The sequence below is a fragment of the Tachypleus tridentatus genome, chromosome 7, assembly GCF_004210375.1.
Source record: "Tachypleus tridentatus isolate NWPU-2018 chromosome 7, ASM421037v1, whole genome shotgun sequence".
NCBI lineage: Eukaryota > Metazoa > Arthropoda > Merostomata > Xiphosura > Limulidae > Tachypleus > Tachypleus tridentatus.
The window spans coordinates 175,189,744-175,210,519 of NC_134831.1; the positions used below are offsets into that span (position 1 = coordinate 175,189,744).

General features: G+C 34.3%; 1 protein-coding gene across 5 annotated transcripts; it reads left to right on the plus strand.

The window, feature by feature from the left end:
- The first annotated feature begins 8,811 nt into the window (after window positions 1-8,811).
- LOC143257308 (uncharacterized) lies at window positions 8,812-19,413 on the plus strand. 5 transcript variants are annotated; one of them, XM_076515757.1, is made up of 2 exons: window positions 8,812-8,998; window positions 18,321-19,413. In XM_076515757.1, the coding sequence occupies exon 2, from the start codon at window positions 18,352-18,354 to the stop codon at window positions 18,976-18,978; it is 627 nt and encodes a 208-aa protein (XP_076371872.1). In that variant the 5' UTR covers window positions 8,812-8,998; window positions 18,321-18,351; the 3' UTR covers window positions 18,979-19,413. The 5 variants fall into 5 exon arrangements, with proteins under 5 accessions (XP_076371872.1, XP_076371870.1, XP_076371869.1 ...); XM_076515755.1 differs by having other exon boundaries at window positions 8,836-8,986; XM_076515754.1 differs by lacking the exon at window positions 8,812-8,998 and adding an exon at window positions 16,816-16,963.
- Window positions 19,414-20,776: the final 1,363 nt, after the last annotated feature.

Consider the following 20,776-nt stretch of genomic DNA (forward strand, 5'->3'; position numbering starts at 1 on the left):
AAGGAGATGGAAGGTGTAAAGTATACATTATCAAGAAAAGGAGATGGAAGTTGTAAAGTATACATTATCAATAGAAGGAGATTGAAGGTGTAAAGTGTACATTATCAATAGAAGGAGATTGAAGGTGTAAAGTGTACATTATCAATAGAAGGAAATGGAAGGTGTAAATTATACTTTATTAATAGGAGGAAATAGAAAGTGTAAAGTATACTTTATTAATAGAAGGAGATGGAAGGTGTAAAGTATATATAATTAACAGGAAAAAAGGTGTAAAGTATACATTATCAATAGCAGGTGGTGGAAGGTGTAAAGTATACTTTCTTAATAGAAGGAAATGGAAGGTGTAAAGTGTACATTATCAAAAGGAGATGGAAGGTGTTAAGTGTACATTATCAGAAGGAGATGCAAGGTGTAAAGTATACATTATCAATAAAAGGAGATGGAAGGTGTAAAGTATACATTATCAATAGAAGGAAATGGAACGTGTAAAGTATACATTATCAATTGAAAGAGATGGAAGGTGTAAAGTATACACTATCAATAAAAGGAAATGGAAGGTGTAAAGTATACATTAACAACGGAAGGAGATGGAAGGTGTGAAGTATACATTATGAGTAGAAGGAGATAAAAGGTGTAAAGTATACATTATCAGAAGGAGATGGAAGGTGTAAAATATACATTATCAGAAGGAGATGGAAGGTGTAAAGTATACATTATCAATAGAAGGAAATGGAAGGTGTAAAGTATACATTATCAATGGAAAGAAATGGAAGGTGTTAAGTATACACTATCAATAAAAGGAAATGGAAGGTGTAAAGTATACATTAACAACGGAAGGAGATGGAAGGTGTGAAGTATACATTATGAGTAGAAGGAGATAAAAGGTGTAAAGAATACATTATCAATAGAAGGAGATGGAAGGTGTAAAGTATACATTATCAACAAAATGAGATGGAAGGTGTAAAGTATACATTATTAAGAAAAGGAGATTGAAGGTGTAAGGTATACATTATCAATGGAAAGAGATGGAAGGTGTAAAGTATACACTATCAATACAAGGAAATGGAAGGTGTAAAGTATACATTATCAATAGAAGGAGATGGAAGGTGTAAAGTATACATTATCAATAGAAGGAGATGGAAGGTGAAAAGTATACTTTATCAATAGAAGGAGATCGAAGGTGTAAAGTATACATTATCAAAAGAAGGAGATGGAAGGTGTAAAGTATACTTTATTAATAGAAGGATATGGAAGGTGTAAAGTATACATTATCAATAGAAGGAGATGGAAGGTGTAAAGTATACATTATCAATAAAAGGAGATGAGGTGTAAAGTTATCATTATCAATAAAAGGAGATAGAAGGTGTAAAGTATACTTTATTAATAGAAGGAGATAGAAGGTGTAAAGTATACATTATCAATAGAAGGAGATGGAAGGTGTAAAGTATACTTTATTAATAGAAGGAGATGGAAGGTGTAAAGTGTACATTATCAATAGAAGGAGATGGAAGGTGTAAAGTATACTTTATTAATAGAAGGAGGTGGAAGGTGTAAAGTGTACATTATCACTAGAAAAAGATGGAAGGTGTAAAGTATTCTTTATTAATAGAAGGAGATGGAAGGTGTTAAGTATACATTATCAATGGAAGGTGTAAAGTATACATTATCAATGCAAGGTGTAAAGTATACATTGTCAATAGAAGGATATGGAAGGTGTAAAGTATACATTATCAATAGAAGGAGATGGAAGGTGTAAAGTATACTTTATTAATCTAAGGATATGGAAGGTGTAAAGTATACTTTATCAATAGAAGGAGATGGAAGGTGTAAAGTGTACATAATCAATAGAAGGAGATGGAAGGTGTAAAGTGTTCATTATCAATAGAAAGAGATGGAAGGTGTAAAGTATACTTTGTTACTGTTATATACACCAGTGTTTATTTTATTGGTTGTTGTCAACAGATGGTGTAAATAAAGAAGCTAGTTATGGTGTCATGGTATTGTTACTTTATATACACCAGTGTTTATTTTATTGGGTGTTGTCAACAGATGGTGTAAATAAAGAAACTAGTTATGGAGTCACGGTATTGTTACTTTATATACACCAGTGTTTATTTTATTGGTTGTTGTCAACAGATGGTGTAAATAAAGAAGCTAGTTATGGAGTCATGGTATTGTTACTTTATATACACCAGTGTTTATTTTATTGGGTGTTGTCACCAGATAGTGTAAATGAAGATGCTAGATTGTTGATAAATTAATCTAACCTTGAAGAAACTTTCTAATCTTTTTTTTTTACGTATCTCTTTATCTAGTGTGTCAGTTTACTAGTTACGTGACTAAGTAAAGACTTTTGTGATGTTAATAACAATAGAAACTTATTGTCATCAAATAATTAGGATAATAGCTTCCACTTGTGCTTAAATTAAGTTACATGTTGAACAGCGAAATCTGTTGGTGATTATAGCCTGTTCTATGTAAATGTTTTTGTTTCAACCTTGATAACCAGCATCTTGTAGCCGTTTCCTGTAGCCTAATAAATGTTTCAAAAGCTAAAAGGAATAGATAATCAGTTTACCAAGAAACTTCAGCCCTAAAACCTGTAGTTTTCAAACTTCTTTGCACAATTTATTTATGTGCTGGTCTATTGGTGGTTTTTCACAACAAACAAGAATACAATCAACACTGGTGTTTATTAACACTATTGTGTTGTATAGGCATGATTTCACCCAGTTCAAAGAAGCTGAGTGATGTATCCACAATAACATAAAGTTGCTGACCAAGAGGCGATATGTGGTTCCCTACCGGTAGTGGACGGTACTACAAGTTGTGTTTGTGGTAAACCATTTGGCCATGTACAGAATAATTTAACGACTCAATACCCTGCACTTTAAGCATTTGGTAAGTATCTTGAGTAATATGACCAAGCAGTGTTGTGTGCGTAGCTTAATGATTTATGTGTCCAAGCTAATGTTTGTAACTCGTAGTAAAAATGAACTTTATAGCTTAGGACCAGGTTGTGCTGTAATAGTGGTAACAAGAGTGGGCGGTGGGTGCTGTTTACTAGTTGTCTATCAGAAATTAAGACAGTATTGCGCTGACAGCTTTTGTGATGTTAGTCCCTCGTGGAACAGCAAGAAGTGTCAGGACGTCCAACTAAAATCTGGGTCTCGATTCGTTGTGGTAAACACAACAGTTTGTCCAATTTGGCTTTGTTCTGAAAAGAAATCCAGTAAAATTAACAAGTTTTAATTTCCTAAATTATAAAGGGACGATTAATATAATTTATTTAAAATGAATTTTGTTAATATTCAGGTTATGATTTATATGTATGGTTTAATTTAAATCCCCAAAATATGACGTTTTCAAATAGTTTGATTTTATCCGATAGATGACTCTACAATCGATTACATCTCGCCCCTTTCCCGGAACGCACTCATCAGTTTTGCAACTATTCGTTTGATCGATGTGTTTAGTGATTTTGTTTGTTTTTTACATTCAGAAAATTTGGTACCTCCGTGTAATTTAATATTGTACATTCTCGTAAATATTTGGTTTCAAGAAACATGCAATGATTGCTACGTCTATCACATTTGCACCATGCTGTATAGAGTAACGAGTAGTGGAATATGTCGAAATGTACTAATTGTACTTGGTGAACATTAGAACTGATATAAGAATATTATGCTAAGAAACCGGATAACTAGTGATCAGTAAATAACTGTAATATTGTGTTAAGAAACCGGATAACTAGTGATCAATCAATAACTGTAATATTGTGTTAAGAAACCGGGAAACAAGTGATCAGTCAATAACTGTAATATTATGTTAAGAAACCGGATAACTAGTGATCAGTCAATAACTGTAATATTGTATTGAAAACCGGGAAACAAGTGATCAGTCAATAACTGTAATATTGTGTTAAGAAACCGGGAAACAAGTGATCAGTCAATAACTGTAATATTGTGTTAAGAAACCGGGAAACAAGTGATCAGTCAATAACTGTAATATTGTGTTAAGAAACCGGGAAACAAGTGATCAATCAGTAACTGTAATATTGTGTTAAGAAACCGGATAACTAGTGATCATTCAATAACTGTAATATTGTGTTAAGAAACCAGGAAACAAGTGATCAGTCAATAACTGTAATATTGTGTTAAGAAACCGGATAACTAGTGATCAGTAAATAACTGTAATATTGTGTTAAGAAACCGGATAACTAGTGATCAGTCAATAACTGTAATATTGTGTTAAGAAACCGGATAACTAGTGATCAGTAAATAACTGTAATATTGTGTTAAGAAACCGGATAACTAGTGATCATTCAAAAACTGTAATATTGTGTTAAGAAACCGGATAACTAGTGATCAATCAGTAACTGTAATATTGTGTTAAGAAACCGGATAACTAGTGATCAGTCAATAACTGTAATATTGTGTTAAGAAACCGGGAAACAAGTGATCAGTCAATAACTGTAATATTGTGTTAAGAAACCGGGAAACAAGTGATCAGTCAATAACTGTAATATTGTGTTAAGAAACCGGATAACTAGTGATCAATCAATAACTGTAATATTGTGTTAAGAAACCGGATAACTAGTGATCAATCAATAACTGTAATATTGTGTTAAGAAACCGGATAACTAGTGATCAGTAAATAACTGTAATATTGTGTTAAGAAACCGGATAACTAGTGATCAGTCAATAACTGTAATATTGTGTTAAGAAACCGGAAACAAGTGATCAGTCAATAACTGTAATATTGTGTTAAGAAACCGGATAACTAGTGATCAATCAGTAACTGTAATATTGTGTTAAGAAACCGGATAACTAGTGATCAATCAATAACTGTAATATTGCGTTAAGAAACCGGGAAACAAGTGATCAGTCAATAACTGTAATATTGTGTTAAGAAACCGGATAACTAGTGATCAATCAATAACTGTAATATTGTGTTAAGAAACCGGATAACTAGTGATCAGTCAATAACTGTAATATTGTGTTAGAAACCGGATAACTAGTGATCAATCAGTAACTGTAATATTGTGTTAAGAAATTGGATAACTAGTGATCATTCAATAACTGTAATATTGCGTTAAGAAACCGGGAAACAAGTGATCAATCAGTAACTGTAATATTGTGTTAAGAAACCGGATAACTAGTGATCATTCAATAACTGTAATATTGTGTTAAGAAACCGGGAAACAAGTGATCAATCAGTAACTGTAATATTGTGTAAAGAAATAAGGACCTCAAAGACAGGAACGTAAAGGTAACACTTTCTTTGCCAACATCAACTGTCTGATATCTTTGAGCTATAGTATCATTTTCTTTATTAATAGCTGTTGATATTCTCACGTTAGGTAACAATTTCTCTACTAGTTGATATTAAGAGGTATATGCATTATTCTAGACAAACACAGACTTTAAGACAACCGTACATTTATTTAGAAAACATTAAAGTAGACACTACCTTCCTATTAGCATCCTGTTTCAGCTGATAAGCTTGTATTTTCAAGGTCGAACGTTTCCTTGGTAACTTGTTAGAGTCGTTTATTACCAGTTCTTAGTTTTGTTTCTGTTATTATAATCCTATTTCTAAACGTAACTCTTCTCACAGATCTTACCAAAACAAAACTATACACGTCTTCTACAATCCCCTGAATTATTAAGTAATATTATACATAGATAGGTTAATATTTTGTATCATAAAGATGTCAATATTAAGAGAGAAGCATCGTGATTGGGGCGCCACCTAGTGGCATGGTTAACGTGCACAAGACCGACCTGACTGGACCCAAGAGTTGTGTTTTTTATCCTCTTTCTCTGTATCGGAATTCTTAGCCATACATGTGTGACGAAGCTTTAAGAGTACTTTGGTGGCTATGTTGAACCTGCAATAGGTCAGAACAGAAACAAAAATTTACATCACACACAACTTATTTTTAAGTTCACAATTTGTAATAGTGTATTGATTGTTCTAATTTTAGGAGTTAAATCGCTAAGTCTTGTGAATCGTTATTCATGTGACTGAAACCATGGTGAAAGCAAAGTTACAGTGGCAAGGTTAAAATGGATCATTATTGTTATCTTTTTCATATTGTGTGTGTGAAACCTGAAGTACCACTGAATTGTGAAACCTAACAGTATATATGTATGGTCACAGTTATCCAATACCTTTCACGTTTTAAACTGCAACCTGAAGTAACATTAAGTTTTCTAAGTTCATTTTAGTTCAAGTTATTTATTACAATTTATAAAACGTTTCTAGTTAAAAGGAACAGTTAAGAACTAAACATTTCTTCTTTTGAAATACATCTGTATAAACTATGATCAAATTTCGAATCATTATAATTATGCAAAACTGAAACACATTAAGAAAATTTTTCTTTTACAACAAAGTTTTGCTTCTTGAACACTGGTATTCCTTATAGATGTTTGGCTACTGATCACGAAAATCCATCCACATTTGCCCGTCACGTACCATTTTATTGAAATCTTCAGTTTCACCAGGACATTGCTACAATGGAAAAACGATATCAGGACAACTGGAATCCGTCAATGCTTGCTGACTACTGTTGAACACTGCAACACATTGAATACAAGCTAAAATCAGGACCAAAACACTTTTAATTACATTGAACTTAATAGCGTATTAGAAACAAACGCAATTAAATACGTTATTGCCGGTAAACAGTTAACTGTCTATTTCTCAGAGTTCCTATGTGATGAAGCACACCCAAAACTATATTTGTACATACCCACCAGGTACCTGTCACAATCAACAAAAACTTTTCAAAAAAAATTGTTGTGCAATGTAATCGGTATCTACTGCGGGCGCGACATTAATAGCCCCTTGTACTAAAAATATAATGAGGAAGAAAGCATTTGTTGCTTATTGACTTGTAAAGTATTAAAGATGATATACTGTTTTACAATGACAGTTTATATGTAGATTCTAACAACAGAACAATACCAATGTCAGATTGTTTTATAATAAATCTGTAGATGTAGATTCTAACAACAGAACAGTACCAATGTCAGATTGTTTTATAATAAATCTATAGATGTAGATTCTAACAACAGAACAGTACCAATGTCAGATTGTTTGATAATAAATCTGTAGATGTAGATTCTAACAACAGAACAGTACCAATGTCAGATTGTTTGATAATAAATGTGTAGATGTAGATTCTAACAACAGAACAGTACCAATGTCACATTGTTTTATAATAAATCTGTAGATGTATATTCTAACAACAGAACAGTACCAATGTCAGATTGTTTGATAATAAATCTGTAGATGTAGATTCTAACAACAGAACAGTACCAATGTCAGATTGTTTGATAATAAATGTGTAGATGTAGATTCTAACAACAGAACAGTACCAATGTCAGATTGTTTGATAATAAATGTGTAGATGTAGATTCTAACAACAGAACAGTACCAATGTCAGATTGTTTGATAATAAATCTGTAGATGTAGATTCTAACAACAGAACAGTACCAATGTCAGATTGTTTGATAATAACTGTTAAGATGTAGATTCTAACAACAGAACAGTACCAATGTCAGATTGTTTGATAATAAATCTGTAGATGTAGATTCTAACAACAGAACAGTACCAATGTCAGATTGTTTGATAATAACTGTTAAGATGTAGATTCTAACAACAGAACAGTACCAATGTCAGATTGTTTGATAATAAATGTGTAGATGTAGATTCTAACAACAGAACAGTACCAATGTCAGATTGTTTGATAATAAATCTGTAGATGTAGATTCTAACAACAGAACACAACCAATGTCAGATTGTTTGATAATAACTGTTAAGATGCAGATTCTAACAACAGAACAGTACCAATGTCAGATTGTTTGATAATAAATCTGTAGATGTAGATTCTAACAACAGAACAGTACCAATGTCAGATTGTTTTATAATAACTGTTAACATGTATATTCTAACAACAGAACAGTACCAATGTCAGATTGTTTGAAAAACTGTTTGGATTCAGAATTTTTCTCCTGATGACACAGGTATGATAGATCTCGATGATACAGGATTATAATACAGCTATGATAACTGTTTATGACACAGGTAAAGCAGTTGTTTATAACACAGTTAACCTTCAGTGACACGGGTACAATCACTTGTTAAACAATACAAGGACTATTATTTCCACAGCTATTATAGTTTTGGTACAACAAATAATTATCGAAGATGGAAAATATGTTTAACGTTCTAGTCAGAACATTTTGGTCAGGGCTCTGTTTTTATCGTCACAAGTCTGATTATATTTTTAGTACAGTGGACAGTATGCATGGCTTGGTGGAATGTGTAATAACAGATCTCAAGAAACTGTTTAACATCACCCGAACCACTTTATTATAGCTAAAATTATAGATTTACAAATCATGACCTTAATCTGAACATTGTGGTCAACATGGTCATCGTTTCAAACTTCACACTAAAATTAACATGGTCAACGTTTTAATTAACCGATCTTAACTGGACCCTATAACTAACATTTCTGGCAATTAACTTTCAGATGGAAAGCAATAATTGAACCAAATGGTTTTTTGTGTGTATCACTGTTTCTATGTTTTAACATGCTTGTTCTTGTGTGTTTGAACCTGAAAGTTTTATATGTTTGTATAGTTTCTTAAACTTATTGTGTAGCATTTTAAAGATCGTACCCTTTTGTGACAACGGCAGATTTTAACCTATGGGCATCATTGTCAATGACGTCATGTCGTTCAGCCACTTCTCAGCTTTCTGCGAGACTTCCTGAACTGAAGGGGCGGAGGCGTACCAAGCAGCTTGACTAGTGTTAGTGTCTACATTCCACAAGTTGTATAGGTTATCAGGTGGCAGCACCTTGAAGTGTTATCTAGAAAACAGTGAAATATTATTTGTTAGTTTGGAGCAGCAGATAAAACAAGGGTGACAACAGAATATTCCGAAACTTCTAAAGTGACTGTAAGAGGTGAGAACACTCGTATGTAACAGTTACTTTCCTTTAATATGTAAATACAATACTGGGTCACAGATTTTTCTACTCTCGTCAGAGAAGACAGTGTAGTTAACAATTCCAATTTTTACGACGCGACAAAATATTTCAAATTGACGGATTAAACCACATAAAGATTGTGATACGTTTTTGTCTATTTAATAACCGACTAAGATGAGAGTATACAAGCCAGCAGACATGCGCAGTCGAGTATAATAGATCGAAGTTTCTCGTCCATATTTCTTCCAATTACAGATTTTTTTTTATTTAAACCTGAAGTTTTTCAATTATATTAGACACTACGTCACAATTTTTTTCAAGGAAACAAATTTGCTGTTTTTATTATGAAGTTTGAAAGTATCCTCTGATATACGTGAGAAATGACAGTGTCGTAAAAAGTGTTTCTTTGTTTAGAATTAAACACAAACCTACATAATGGGCTATCCGTGCTCTGGCAACCACAGGTATCGAAACCCGGTTTTTAGTGATGTGTGTCTGCAGACATACCACTGTGCCACTAGGAGGCTGTAAAAAGTGTGTTAATGTAGCTTCATTTCGTACCAAGAAAGTTCAATTATAAATTCATTGTTTAAAGTGTCAAAAGACTGGCGATGTTTCCTTTATCAGCAATTGACTTGATAAAATGTAACATTGACTTGGATAAAATGTAACATTGACTTGATAAAATGTAACATTGACTTGGATAAAATGTAACATTAACTTGATAAAATGTAACATTAACTTGATAAACTGTAACATTAACTTGATAAACTGTAACATTCACTTGGATAAAATGTAACATTGACTTGGTAGATCAGGTATAAAGAAGTAAGAAAGAAGATAAAACAAATATTTATAATAGTTGTGGTTTATAGACTTTATTTTGACCTCTATCCATCTCATGTGGTTATGTTTTTCACACTAAACACACGTTGGTAGTGGATTTTGACTAACCGTCAGAGATTATAATACAAGAGTTTTGCTTTTTTTAAAGAAAAGAGGTTCAATTGAGTTAAGGTGAATATTTCTCTCATTGAACAATTTGTGTTATAAACAAGATAACAAGTTATTTAATGTACAAATTAAAACTTTCCAAGTTATAATCGGTTCTGTATATCGTAGAGCGCGTGAGATAGTTTTATGTACGGAGGAGAGATCAAGCCTTGGATTTTACAGTTATAAACTCTGAACTTTATCGCTGTGTTATCAGTGGATAGTTTTCGAAATTAACGTACATACATAGCTGTAATTATAACAGTGTATACTATTACAATAGTGATATTAATGTACGCTAACAGATTGATGTCAGCAGGTTTAACATTACAGTTTGTGGTAAAGCAGTAAATCTTTAGAGCCCACAAACTCACCTGAAACAGTCTCCTACTGAAAAGTGGTCTTCCATATTTCAACTATAATTGTTTACCTTACTCAAGCGTAATAATAAATAATCAGTCTGAGTGGTGGTCCTAAACTCTTCCCAGTACACACACATACGACTTTTACCTCACTCTAGCCGAGTCTAGCGTAATAGTAGAGAAACAGACTGTGTTGAGTTTTGCGGCTTCTAGATGGCAGCACTTTATTATACTGTGGCTGAGTCATATCCTGTGTTGTTTAGCATGGTAAACGTTCATTAGCTGAAGTCATTCTCTCAAACGATACTAGTATATGTAACAATGTCTATGTAGTGTTGATAAATGCATGTATGAATGAATATATGTATTAGTAGTTCGACTCTGTGGATACTTCAACACCCTAGAATTTATTGATAAGAGAACCCTGGAGCTGTGCAAATAATAAATACAATAGACCCACACGACCAAAGATGGGGCTCACGATATTACCCACGTCACATGAGGGTACTCACGATATTACCCACATCACATGAGGGAATCATGATGTTACACATGTTACATGAAGTAGGATATAACAAGAATGAATCAGGTAAATTGAGAACACAACTGCCAAGCAACGTACACATGATAATAACTCCTAAGTCTCAGTCAAGAGTCAATAGATACAGTTTAACTTTGTACAACAAAGTTAGTCAAACCTAGTGTTATGTTAGAACCTACCCAATTATCCCACTACTTCAAGGGAAGTCAGCATACCTGAAAACGCCACATGTGTATGCATGTTAATAACTATGTACATGCGTAACAATAATGACACGCGCACGGTCGGCTATGTCGAGTGTAGAAGGTGTGTGCTCGACTAAAAGTGGGTGATGATTTTATGTAAACAGAAAGGAGGATGGTAAGACGACATTAGGTGTACATCTGTTTGTATTGAAGTGTTAGCTGTTTGCCCCATTTATTAGTGGAATTTTAAGTCGCTTTAATATTATCAAATGGCCTCAGAAGAACTTCATAAGTAAAAAAATCGTCGCATTCACCATATAGTTTGTTGTTGTTTGTTTCAAAATGGTCTCCCGCAACCCTACTATCTCAGTAGTCCTTTCTCGCAAACCTGCTGTTCAAGTATTGTGTTTTACTGTTTGTTTTAAAACAAAACTACACGATGGGAAATTAAGCCAAGGATTTTAGTATTTAAGTCTATAAACTTACCGTTGACCCACCAGGGTGGCACTTCTCAACACAACCATGTTAAACTACTGACTCAAAGCGGATTACATACATTTTAAAATCTCAAAACTATGTTTTACAGAAAAACGGTTGTTAGACAGCTGAAGTAGATTCACCATCCAAACATTTGTACAGCTGACAATTTTGATAGAGTTGACTGGTAATACCCTAAAGCTTTACCATGCTATAGCTTTGGAACACAGTTGTTTTTTTTTGGTGAGTGCTTTTACACCATAGACATTGAGCAAGAAACCATTTTGTAGCGTCAGGAAAGCGCATGAAACCCATTTAGAAGCTGTAAATATTGATTTTTTAAAGATGGTTGATGAACTTCAAGTGTAAAGTTCATTCACCTTTTGATTGCAGTTCTCCTGAGACTCGGAGCAATAAAACATTGCAGTTCTCTGGGTGCTCCAATATAACCTGTCTTTTCATGGTGGGCAGATAGGAAAAAAGAGGTGATTATTGTGTTAGTGCCCATTAAATAGCTTTGAAATCTCGCCAATCTTTTGGAAGTAAGCTTGAAGAAAAGAGAGTATTCATCACATTATATAATACTCCACTACCTTTAGTTGTCTCCTGGTTCAGTCTTCGTATCTTGCTGTGACATAATCAACATTATTTGCTCCTTGTTTGATAACGCTGGCAACTCTCGAAACGTTATAGCAAGAGTTCCATCACACTGTGTTGTAGATGTAATGTGTTGGAATGTTCACCGGCCTTTCACTTTACATAGATGTAATGTGTTGGAATGTTCACCGGCCTTTCACTTTACATAGATGTAATGTGTTGGAATGTTCACCGGCCTTTCACTTTACATAGATGTAATGTGTTGGAATGTTCACCGGCCTTTCACTTTACATAGTTGTAATGTGTTGGAATGTTCACCGGCCTTTCATTTTACATAGATGTAATGTGTTGGAATGTTCACCGGCCTTTCACTTTACATAGATGTAATGTGTTGGAATGTTCACCGGCCTTTCACTTTACATAGATGTAATGTGTTGGAATGTTCACCGGCCTTTCACTTTACATAGATGTAACATGTTAGAATGTTCACTGGCTTTAACTTCAGATAGATGTAACATGTTAGATGTTCACTGGCCTTTAATCTTAGATAGGGACTGTAACATGTTAGAATGTTCAGAGATTGAAACACGTGTGACTATCTATTTAAGATATCCTAGTATTGGAGTCTTACACAAAACATTATATATGCTTTTATAAGATGAAATATAGAGAACTTTAATTGCTCTATAACTGATTTGTTTCAAAATCTATACTTTTCTAATATTTCATCTATTAGGATTTTTTGAATATCGTAAACAAACTTAAGCTAATCCGTAAGCTGCACGTGCTGCTTTCAAGTGTCGCAAGACCTATTGTCCAATCAAAGGCCAAATATTATAAATTTTAATAAATAAATACCTTCTATACAGAAGTATATCTTAGGACGCAGTTGCTCTCTAGTTACCCACCACTAATATAGGACTTTTAGAATACAAACTTCTGTTGTTGTTGGGTTTTTTTCTCCATGTCTTCTATTGGTCAAATAATCACAACTCACGAAGTAGTTAATTCGTTACTTTTGTAGTTACCGCTTTAATGAGCGAAAACATTTTTCATGTCAAACACAGAAATGAAAAGACCGATAAAACTTAGAATTCAGGTGAAAACTACTGTTTTCTTTGCATGTGTTTGGGTCACACACTGGTACTGCGGCAAGTCTATGGATTTATAACGCTAAGATCAGTGGTTCGGGAAACTCAGCAGATATTCCGATTTGGCTTTTCTAAAAGAAAACACGGGCGTACGTTTAGATCTGTATTTGTGTCTTTAGGCTATAATTACAGATAAGTGCTTTTTTTTTTCATTTGCTAAATGAGACTTTAACATAAAAACTTCTAACGAATACGGTATATTTATAACATGATTCAGAGAAACTCCAATTGCTTTGGTAACTATTCACTTTTGTGCTGGAACTTAATAATTAATTCTTGAAGTTCTATGTTCCCTATTGTTCAAGCATAAAAAATAAGTCTTAAACTATGGGGCGTTCATTAGGCTTCTGGTGATATCAATTTTAACATTGCAAATTAGAAGATAGGATTGCCATCTTGTGAGCATTTCCTGTTGTTAGTGACCTTTTAGTAAAATATTAATCATGATATTTTTGTTTGTTCTTTCGCCGCTTAAAACAGCGCGTGACCATTTTCTTGTACGTTTTGCCTCGATAATTTTTGAGGACTTTAAAGTTAGATAGAATTTTTTAACATAACTTAATACAATTTATATCTTATGGATAAAGTAAATATAAAAAAGAAAGTATTAATTTGTTTTTGGGTAAGATGGTGTCATTCTCTAAATTTAGGTACCGACTGCAGCGAAACCTTGTGTTTCATAATAAAGCAATTTCGAAATCAATGATTAAGCCTTACCTCATTTCCAAATTTAAACTCGTGAAGCAAAAACAGTTTTACCCGATTTCAAGCTCTAAACTGAATTACAACATTTTGGCGTCTTTACACTTAAAAATTGGGTAAATAATTTTGTAGAAATTCCAACTTTGTATAATAGTCTTTCTAATTCGGTAAACATTTCATCATATATTTTCGGTTCTGCCTAATATGCCCAACAACCCTTAGGTTCTGCCTAATATGCCTAACAACCCTTAGGTTCTGCCAAACAACCCTTAGGATTTGCCTAACAACCCTTAGGTTCTACCTAACAACCTTTAGGTTCTGCCTAACAACCATTTTACTTTCGTGTAAATTTCATATTTTTGTTTAATGTTTCTATAATTAATATTGGCGACTTTGGTAATTTGTAAAGCAAGTTATGCAGTATTTGACTTCTATACTACAGAGATTTAACCTTTGTAGTATTCTATTATTTAAGTTATAATATTATATTTTAGTTTTATTCTAGCTTATAACTTATATTTTAGTATGTGTGTTTTTATGACAACAAAGCCACATCAGACCATCTGCCGAGTCCACCAAAACAAACCAAACCATCTGCTGAGACCACCAAGGGGAATCGAAGTATATTTCAGTGAGCTCTTTAATGCAAGTTGGCTTGGAATACATTTAAAGAGTAAATATAAATCGGATATTAGCTTAGTAAACCACAATGATGCGAAGTCCGAAATCTTTAATGTTTGATATGTGAAAGTTTATTTCTTATCATTTTTTCTATGTGTTTATTACAGTGCTTCATTGTGCTTGTTTGTGTATTTTGAATTTCGCTCAAAGCTACTCGAGGACTATCTGCGCTAGCAGTGTAAGACTAGAGGAAGGCAGCTAGTCATCACCACCCACCTCCAACTCTTCGGCTACTTTTTACCAACAAATAGTGGGGATTGATCGTCATATTATAATGCTCCCATGGCTGAAAGGGCGACCATGTTTGGTGCGACGAGGATTCGAACCCGCGATCCTCAGATTACGAGTCTTAACCCACCTGATTAAAATCAACATTTATTTGCCCCTCAGTGTCACAGCATTGCGTTTACAGAATGACGATGCTAACCTCAGTGTCACAGCGGTACGTTTACAGAATGACGATGCTAACCTCAGTGCCACAGCGGTACGTTTACAGAATGACGATGCTAACCTCGGTGTCACAGCGGTACAGAATGACGATGCTAACCTCGGTGTCACAGCGGTACTTTTACAGAATAACGATGCTAACCTCAGTGTCACAGCGGTACGTTTACAGAATGACGATGCTAACCTCAGTGTCACAGCGGTACGTTTACAGAATGACGATGCTAACCTCAGTGCCACAGCGGTACGTTTACAGAATGACGATGCTAACCTCAGTGCCACAGCGGTACGTTTACAGAATGACGATGCTAACCTCAGTGCCACAGCGGTACGTTTACAGAATGACGATGCTAACCTCAGTGCCACAGCGGTACGTTTACAGAATCACGATGCTAACCTCGGTGTCACAGCGGTACGTTTACAGAATGACGATGCTAACCTCGGTGTCACAGCGGTACAGAATGACGATGCTAACCTCAGTGTCACAGCGGTACGTTTACAGAATAACGATGTTAAAATCGGGGGGTGATTCCTCTCCGTGGACACAGAAGATAGTCCAATGTTCCTTTGCTATAATAAAAACACACTCTCTCATACTCACACACATATAGTGGCACAGCGGCAAGTCTGTATTCTAATAACGCTAGAAATCGGGTTTTGATACCCGTGGTGAGTACAGACCGTCCTTGGTGTAGTTTTGTGTTTAAAAGCAAAGAAACGAATCTTTGTCTTTTTATCGTTATACATCATCAATCTTGTACCAGTCGTTTAGTGATAACTGTGACTTTATATTTGTTTTCACCCAAAACTAGTCTTGTTGTATCATTCACTTTCAATAATATTCGATAGTGATTTCAGTTACAATTTATTTTTGTATTTAAGTTCACTATTAGTGTTTTATCATTTGTTTTTTTTCAAGATTGAACTAGTTTGTGTGACTTTCGTGACAGGTTCAATCGACATTGAATAGAAACTAATCGTATTCAGTGACTTATTAAATATTAATCACACGGTTTGATTGTTTAAGCACGTATTTTGTACAGGCTAAAATACGTTTCCACTAGGAAAGCAATAGAACACATAAAAAGAAAAAGTGAACAGTCACACTTTAATGCCTTTTAGTCCTAGATTCTGGTTGAAACTAGATTTGTTCCCTGGGCGTTACACGAGAATAGCCTTCGCCAAAACTGTGGCAAATGGGTAGTGTTAATAATTTATGAGACACAATGATAATTCATTTTAGATACAGTATATTTCAACTGATCTGCATTATTCGATTGAACTGCTGAACAATGTAAACAAAAATTGTATACTAAAGTATTGGTAAAATGGAAGTGTTGAAATTATTAAGGAAAACATTAGGCCCAGGACTGCGTGATAGAAATAATTATATTTTTTGTCGGGTTTTTTTTTCTGCGTGGACTTTTCATTGTATAGCATAAGTTTTCATATGGTTAGTAATTCCACATGTTTTTCTCGTTGAGTCAGTTATATTTTTATGTCGAAATGAAATTTCCAAGTAAATTAGAGAAAAAACAAAAAACATTGAGGTTAGTCCTTGAAATTACGTTAGGCCTAACAAATATCTTTCAGAAAACGGGAACTATCGTGGTAAAAGTCTTATCTGGTCGAAGATAACATTGTTGTACAGTGAAAATAGAAGTGAATCATGTGTCAGTTCTAATCGTGAGTTACGTGACCAGTTCAAGCCGATAGTTTAATAGCCTTATCATTTGAAAGACACGATAGGTCTACGTGTCATCGATTGGTAATGTTTAAAACGGATTAGTCCGTTGTATGCACAGAGTCGAGGAAATTCGGTAACACTGCTTTATTTACTTATCTTGATCGTTGTGATAAATTGTTCTCTGGTATAAATATTTTTATCATTAATGTAGTGTAGTTTCTTGAATATCAGTGTATTTATTGAATTGTATTGATTGTTAGTGTTACTAAAAGCTCTTGGAAACCAATGTAAACAGGAATATTTTTGACGATAGCAATGTTAAGTTATATCTCCCAACTCAGCGGTGTTAACTAGTTGATTTCAAGGCATTTAACGCTAAAGGTTAGTTTTAGATATACGTAATGGACGCAGCACAACTGGTCCATTGTGTAACTCTGCTCTGAGCAAAAACAAATAAAAGTTTAAATTAATATGAATAACTGTTTTTGAATGGCAGAATTTTTCTTAAAACTCTGGAAGTGTGAACAAGAACAAAGGTGAATTTAGACTCTAAGGGAATTCAATAAGACGGATTTACAACAAAATAAACGAAACAATGGACTACTTGTGATGGGACACTCTAAATCCGTTGAGCTCCAACAGATGGACTATCTTTGATAAGATATGACATTTTAAGCCCGTTGAACTCCAACAGATGGACTACCTTTAATAAGATACACTGCTGGCCAAAATCTTAAGGCCAATGAACATAAAGAAAAAATATGCATTTTGCGTTGTTAGTCTCAACCATTTATTTGAGCAGAGCTTCAAAACATGAAAATAAGAAAAGGGAAAATAAAAATAAAAAACTTTTTAGCATTTAATAGGGAAAATGTGAACACTATGAAATTAGAATGTTTAGAATGTCCTATCTTATTAAAGGTAGTCCACCTGTTGGAGTTCAAAAGGTTTAGAATGTCCTATATTATTAAACCCTTTGAACTCCAACAGGTGAACTATCTTTAATAATATAAGACATTCTAAACCCTTTGAACTCCAACAGGTGGACTACCTTTAATAAGATAGGACATTCTAAACCCTTTGAACTCCAACAAGTGGACTACCTTTAATAATATAAGACATTCTAAACCCTTTGAACTCCAACAGGTGGACTACCTTTAATAAGATAGGACATTCTAAACCCTTTGAACTCCAACAAGTGGACTACCTTTAATAAGATGTGACATTCTAAACCTGTAAAACTCCAAAATATGGACTATCTTTAATAAAATATGACATTTTAAACCTGTCGAAATCTCAAAAGTTGGTTTTCAGTTACAAACTATCATTTTTCATCTTAAGGATGAAAGGTTTTGGTGTTGAAAAAAAACCAAGTTCTCGTTGAAAAAATGTAAACTTTTATAGTTAACAACAAAAGTTTTGTTCTTATTTCCAAGAACGATGTAATTCATTTCTGTTCACGTGTTTAGGTAATTTCTTTTTAATTTCAGGATATATTGTTCAGACAGAATCGTGGCGGAGATGAGAAGTCCCCGACTGCCAGGGGTGGAGCGGCTGAGGTACAAGATAGAAGAAGGCAAACTTAGCAAGCAGTTGGATGAAAGTCCAGGCTTCATAAGAAATCAGAATTTTAGGAAGAGCTGTCCCATTATGACATCAACGTCGGAAAAGTTTTCAAGAAGGAGAAAGCCTATTTTGCCCATTACTTGTCGAAAGACGTCACGTGTACTTAACAACAGCGACTTGGAATTAACTGTGGAAGGTCTAAATTTACATAACGACGTTTATTCTCCAGTAATAAGCGCTTCATCCACACTGACATCTCTTTCAAGCGGTCGGAAGACTGGTGACGTCACCTCCTCAAGACGAATCTCGCTTCCAGTATATGGTAGTTTACGCATGCGTAGATCACACCAGAAGTTCTTCGAGATCCACGAGGCTTTTTCTGACGTCGGTGTACTTTCGGGTACTGTCCAGGAATGTGTTGTTGACGGTCCTTTCCACCAGAGGTCACCAGCTCATCTCAACCAGGAATTTGATTGGATGAATTACCGGTCGTCTACCCACTCGTCACGCATGTCGACATCGTCACAGAGTTCTTGCACCAGCGAAGACGACGTTTGGATTCCAAGAAAGCATTCGGTATAAGATAGAGGTTTAAAACAACAAGCAACGAAAGCACTTAGTTTAAAGTATCGGTGTAAAAATGTCTTTCATCAGCTGGCTGATGGATAGGCTTTACTTACTTGCTGGTATTTCATTAACGTACCGTTAAAGAGAGGGTTCAACTGGTGTAGTAGAATATTCACAAGGGAACAGTGATGAGAAAAGTGACTATGAAACATGTTGCTGTGGTAATGAAGTGCTGTTCTGTTATTAAATGAATCTTAAGAGCTTTGATTTAACACCTTTTGACAAGGTTGGGTTACGCACGCGATTTTTATCGTTTTTTTTTTGTAACTTGTTTCATTCCGCATTAAAGTTTGAAATTTTGTTTCGTTTCAAAATGTTGGATAGAATTATTGTAGTTGATATTTACTCTGTATTTTAAAGATATCAGAATAAAGGTCTTCGACAGAAAAACGCTGTAGTGTTTTAATTAGATCTGTTTATATATACAGGGTAGCCCGTAAGTTTCTACCCATCCATATATCTCATGTATCCAGGGTATCTGTGTGCTATCCCTCATTCTCGCTGCATAATATTATGCGACGCCATGTTCTGTGAGACATTTTCCCTCAATAGCAGGGGTTATTGTTCCAAATGCCGCGGTAACAGCTGCCTTCAACTCATCATTTGTATTATAACGTTGTTTAGACACAATGTCCTTTATATATCCCCAAAGAGAGTTATCATATGTTGTACTTGTCACAATACGCTCTTCAAGTGTAAATGGGCTTACATCGGCCATATTTCTCTGAAAAAAGAAACAAATTTATAATACATGCGTAATTGAATATAACATAATAACACATGAATGGGTAGGGACTTACGGGCCACCCTGTAGATCTGTTAATGAGTATTCCATAAGAACGGTGAACGTTTTGTTTTCAGTTTCTGAAAATAAAAGTCCTGGGAATTTAATCAAACACTATTGTCACCGTATATATATACGGTAAAAATAACGAATACGAAATACATTGTTTCTAATGTGTTATTACAAATACACACACGTTTTTAAAGATCGTGAACTTGGCAAGTTTAAAGGTAACAGAGTATTATTCTAAATTAAGTGTATTACCTTACGACAGTGTTTATTGTTCTAAATGAAGTGTATTACGGTAAGACAGTGTATTGTTCTAAATGAAGTGTATTACGGTAAGACAGTGTATTGTTCTAAATGAAGTGTATTATTGTAAGACAGTGTATTGTTCTAAATGAAGTGTATTATTGTAGGACAGTGTATTACGGTAAGACAGTGTATTGTTCTAAATGAAGTGTATTATTGTAGGACAGTGTATTGTTCTAAATGAAGTGTATTACTGTAGGATAGTGTATTGTTCTAACTTTAACACCTATGTAACTAGTGTCCCGATCACTGATGTATTTGTTGTGTCTTAGCTGGCTTGATAAGACCATGATTAAACGAAAAGTGTTATTGGTAGTAGATGTGACGAACCAAGTTTGGTTGGAATTACATAATTATACACTCCTCTAAATCTCACAGACCATTAACAGACTAAATATATAATTCAGTGTAAAATATTATAGTAGGCCTCATACTAATGTCTAATGAGAAGTGAATCAGCTATTTTTCGTTGTATTTAGGAGCACGGAACAATGCTAAGTAACACAATATGAAACATTCAAACCTCTAATATCACGATTAGAAGTATTAGTTCTGTTGTGGTTTATTATCTTATCTATTACACTAGGCCCAGCTTGGCCAAGCGTATTTAAGCGTGCGAATCGTAATCTGAGGGTCGCGGGTTCGCATCCCCATTGC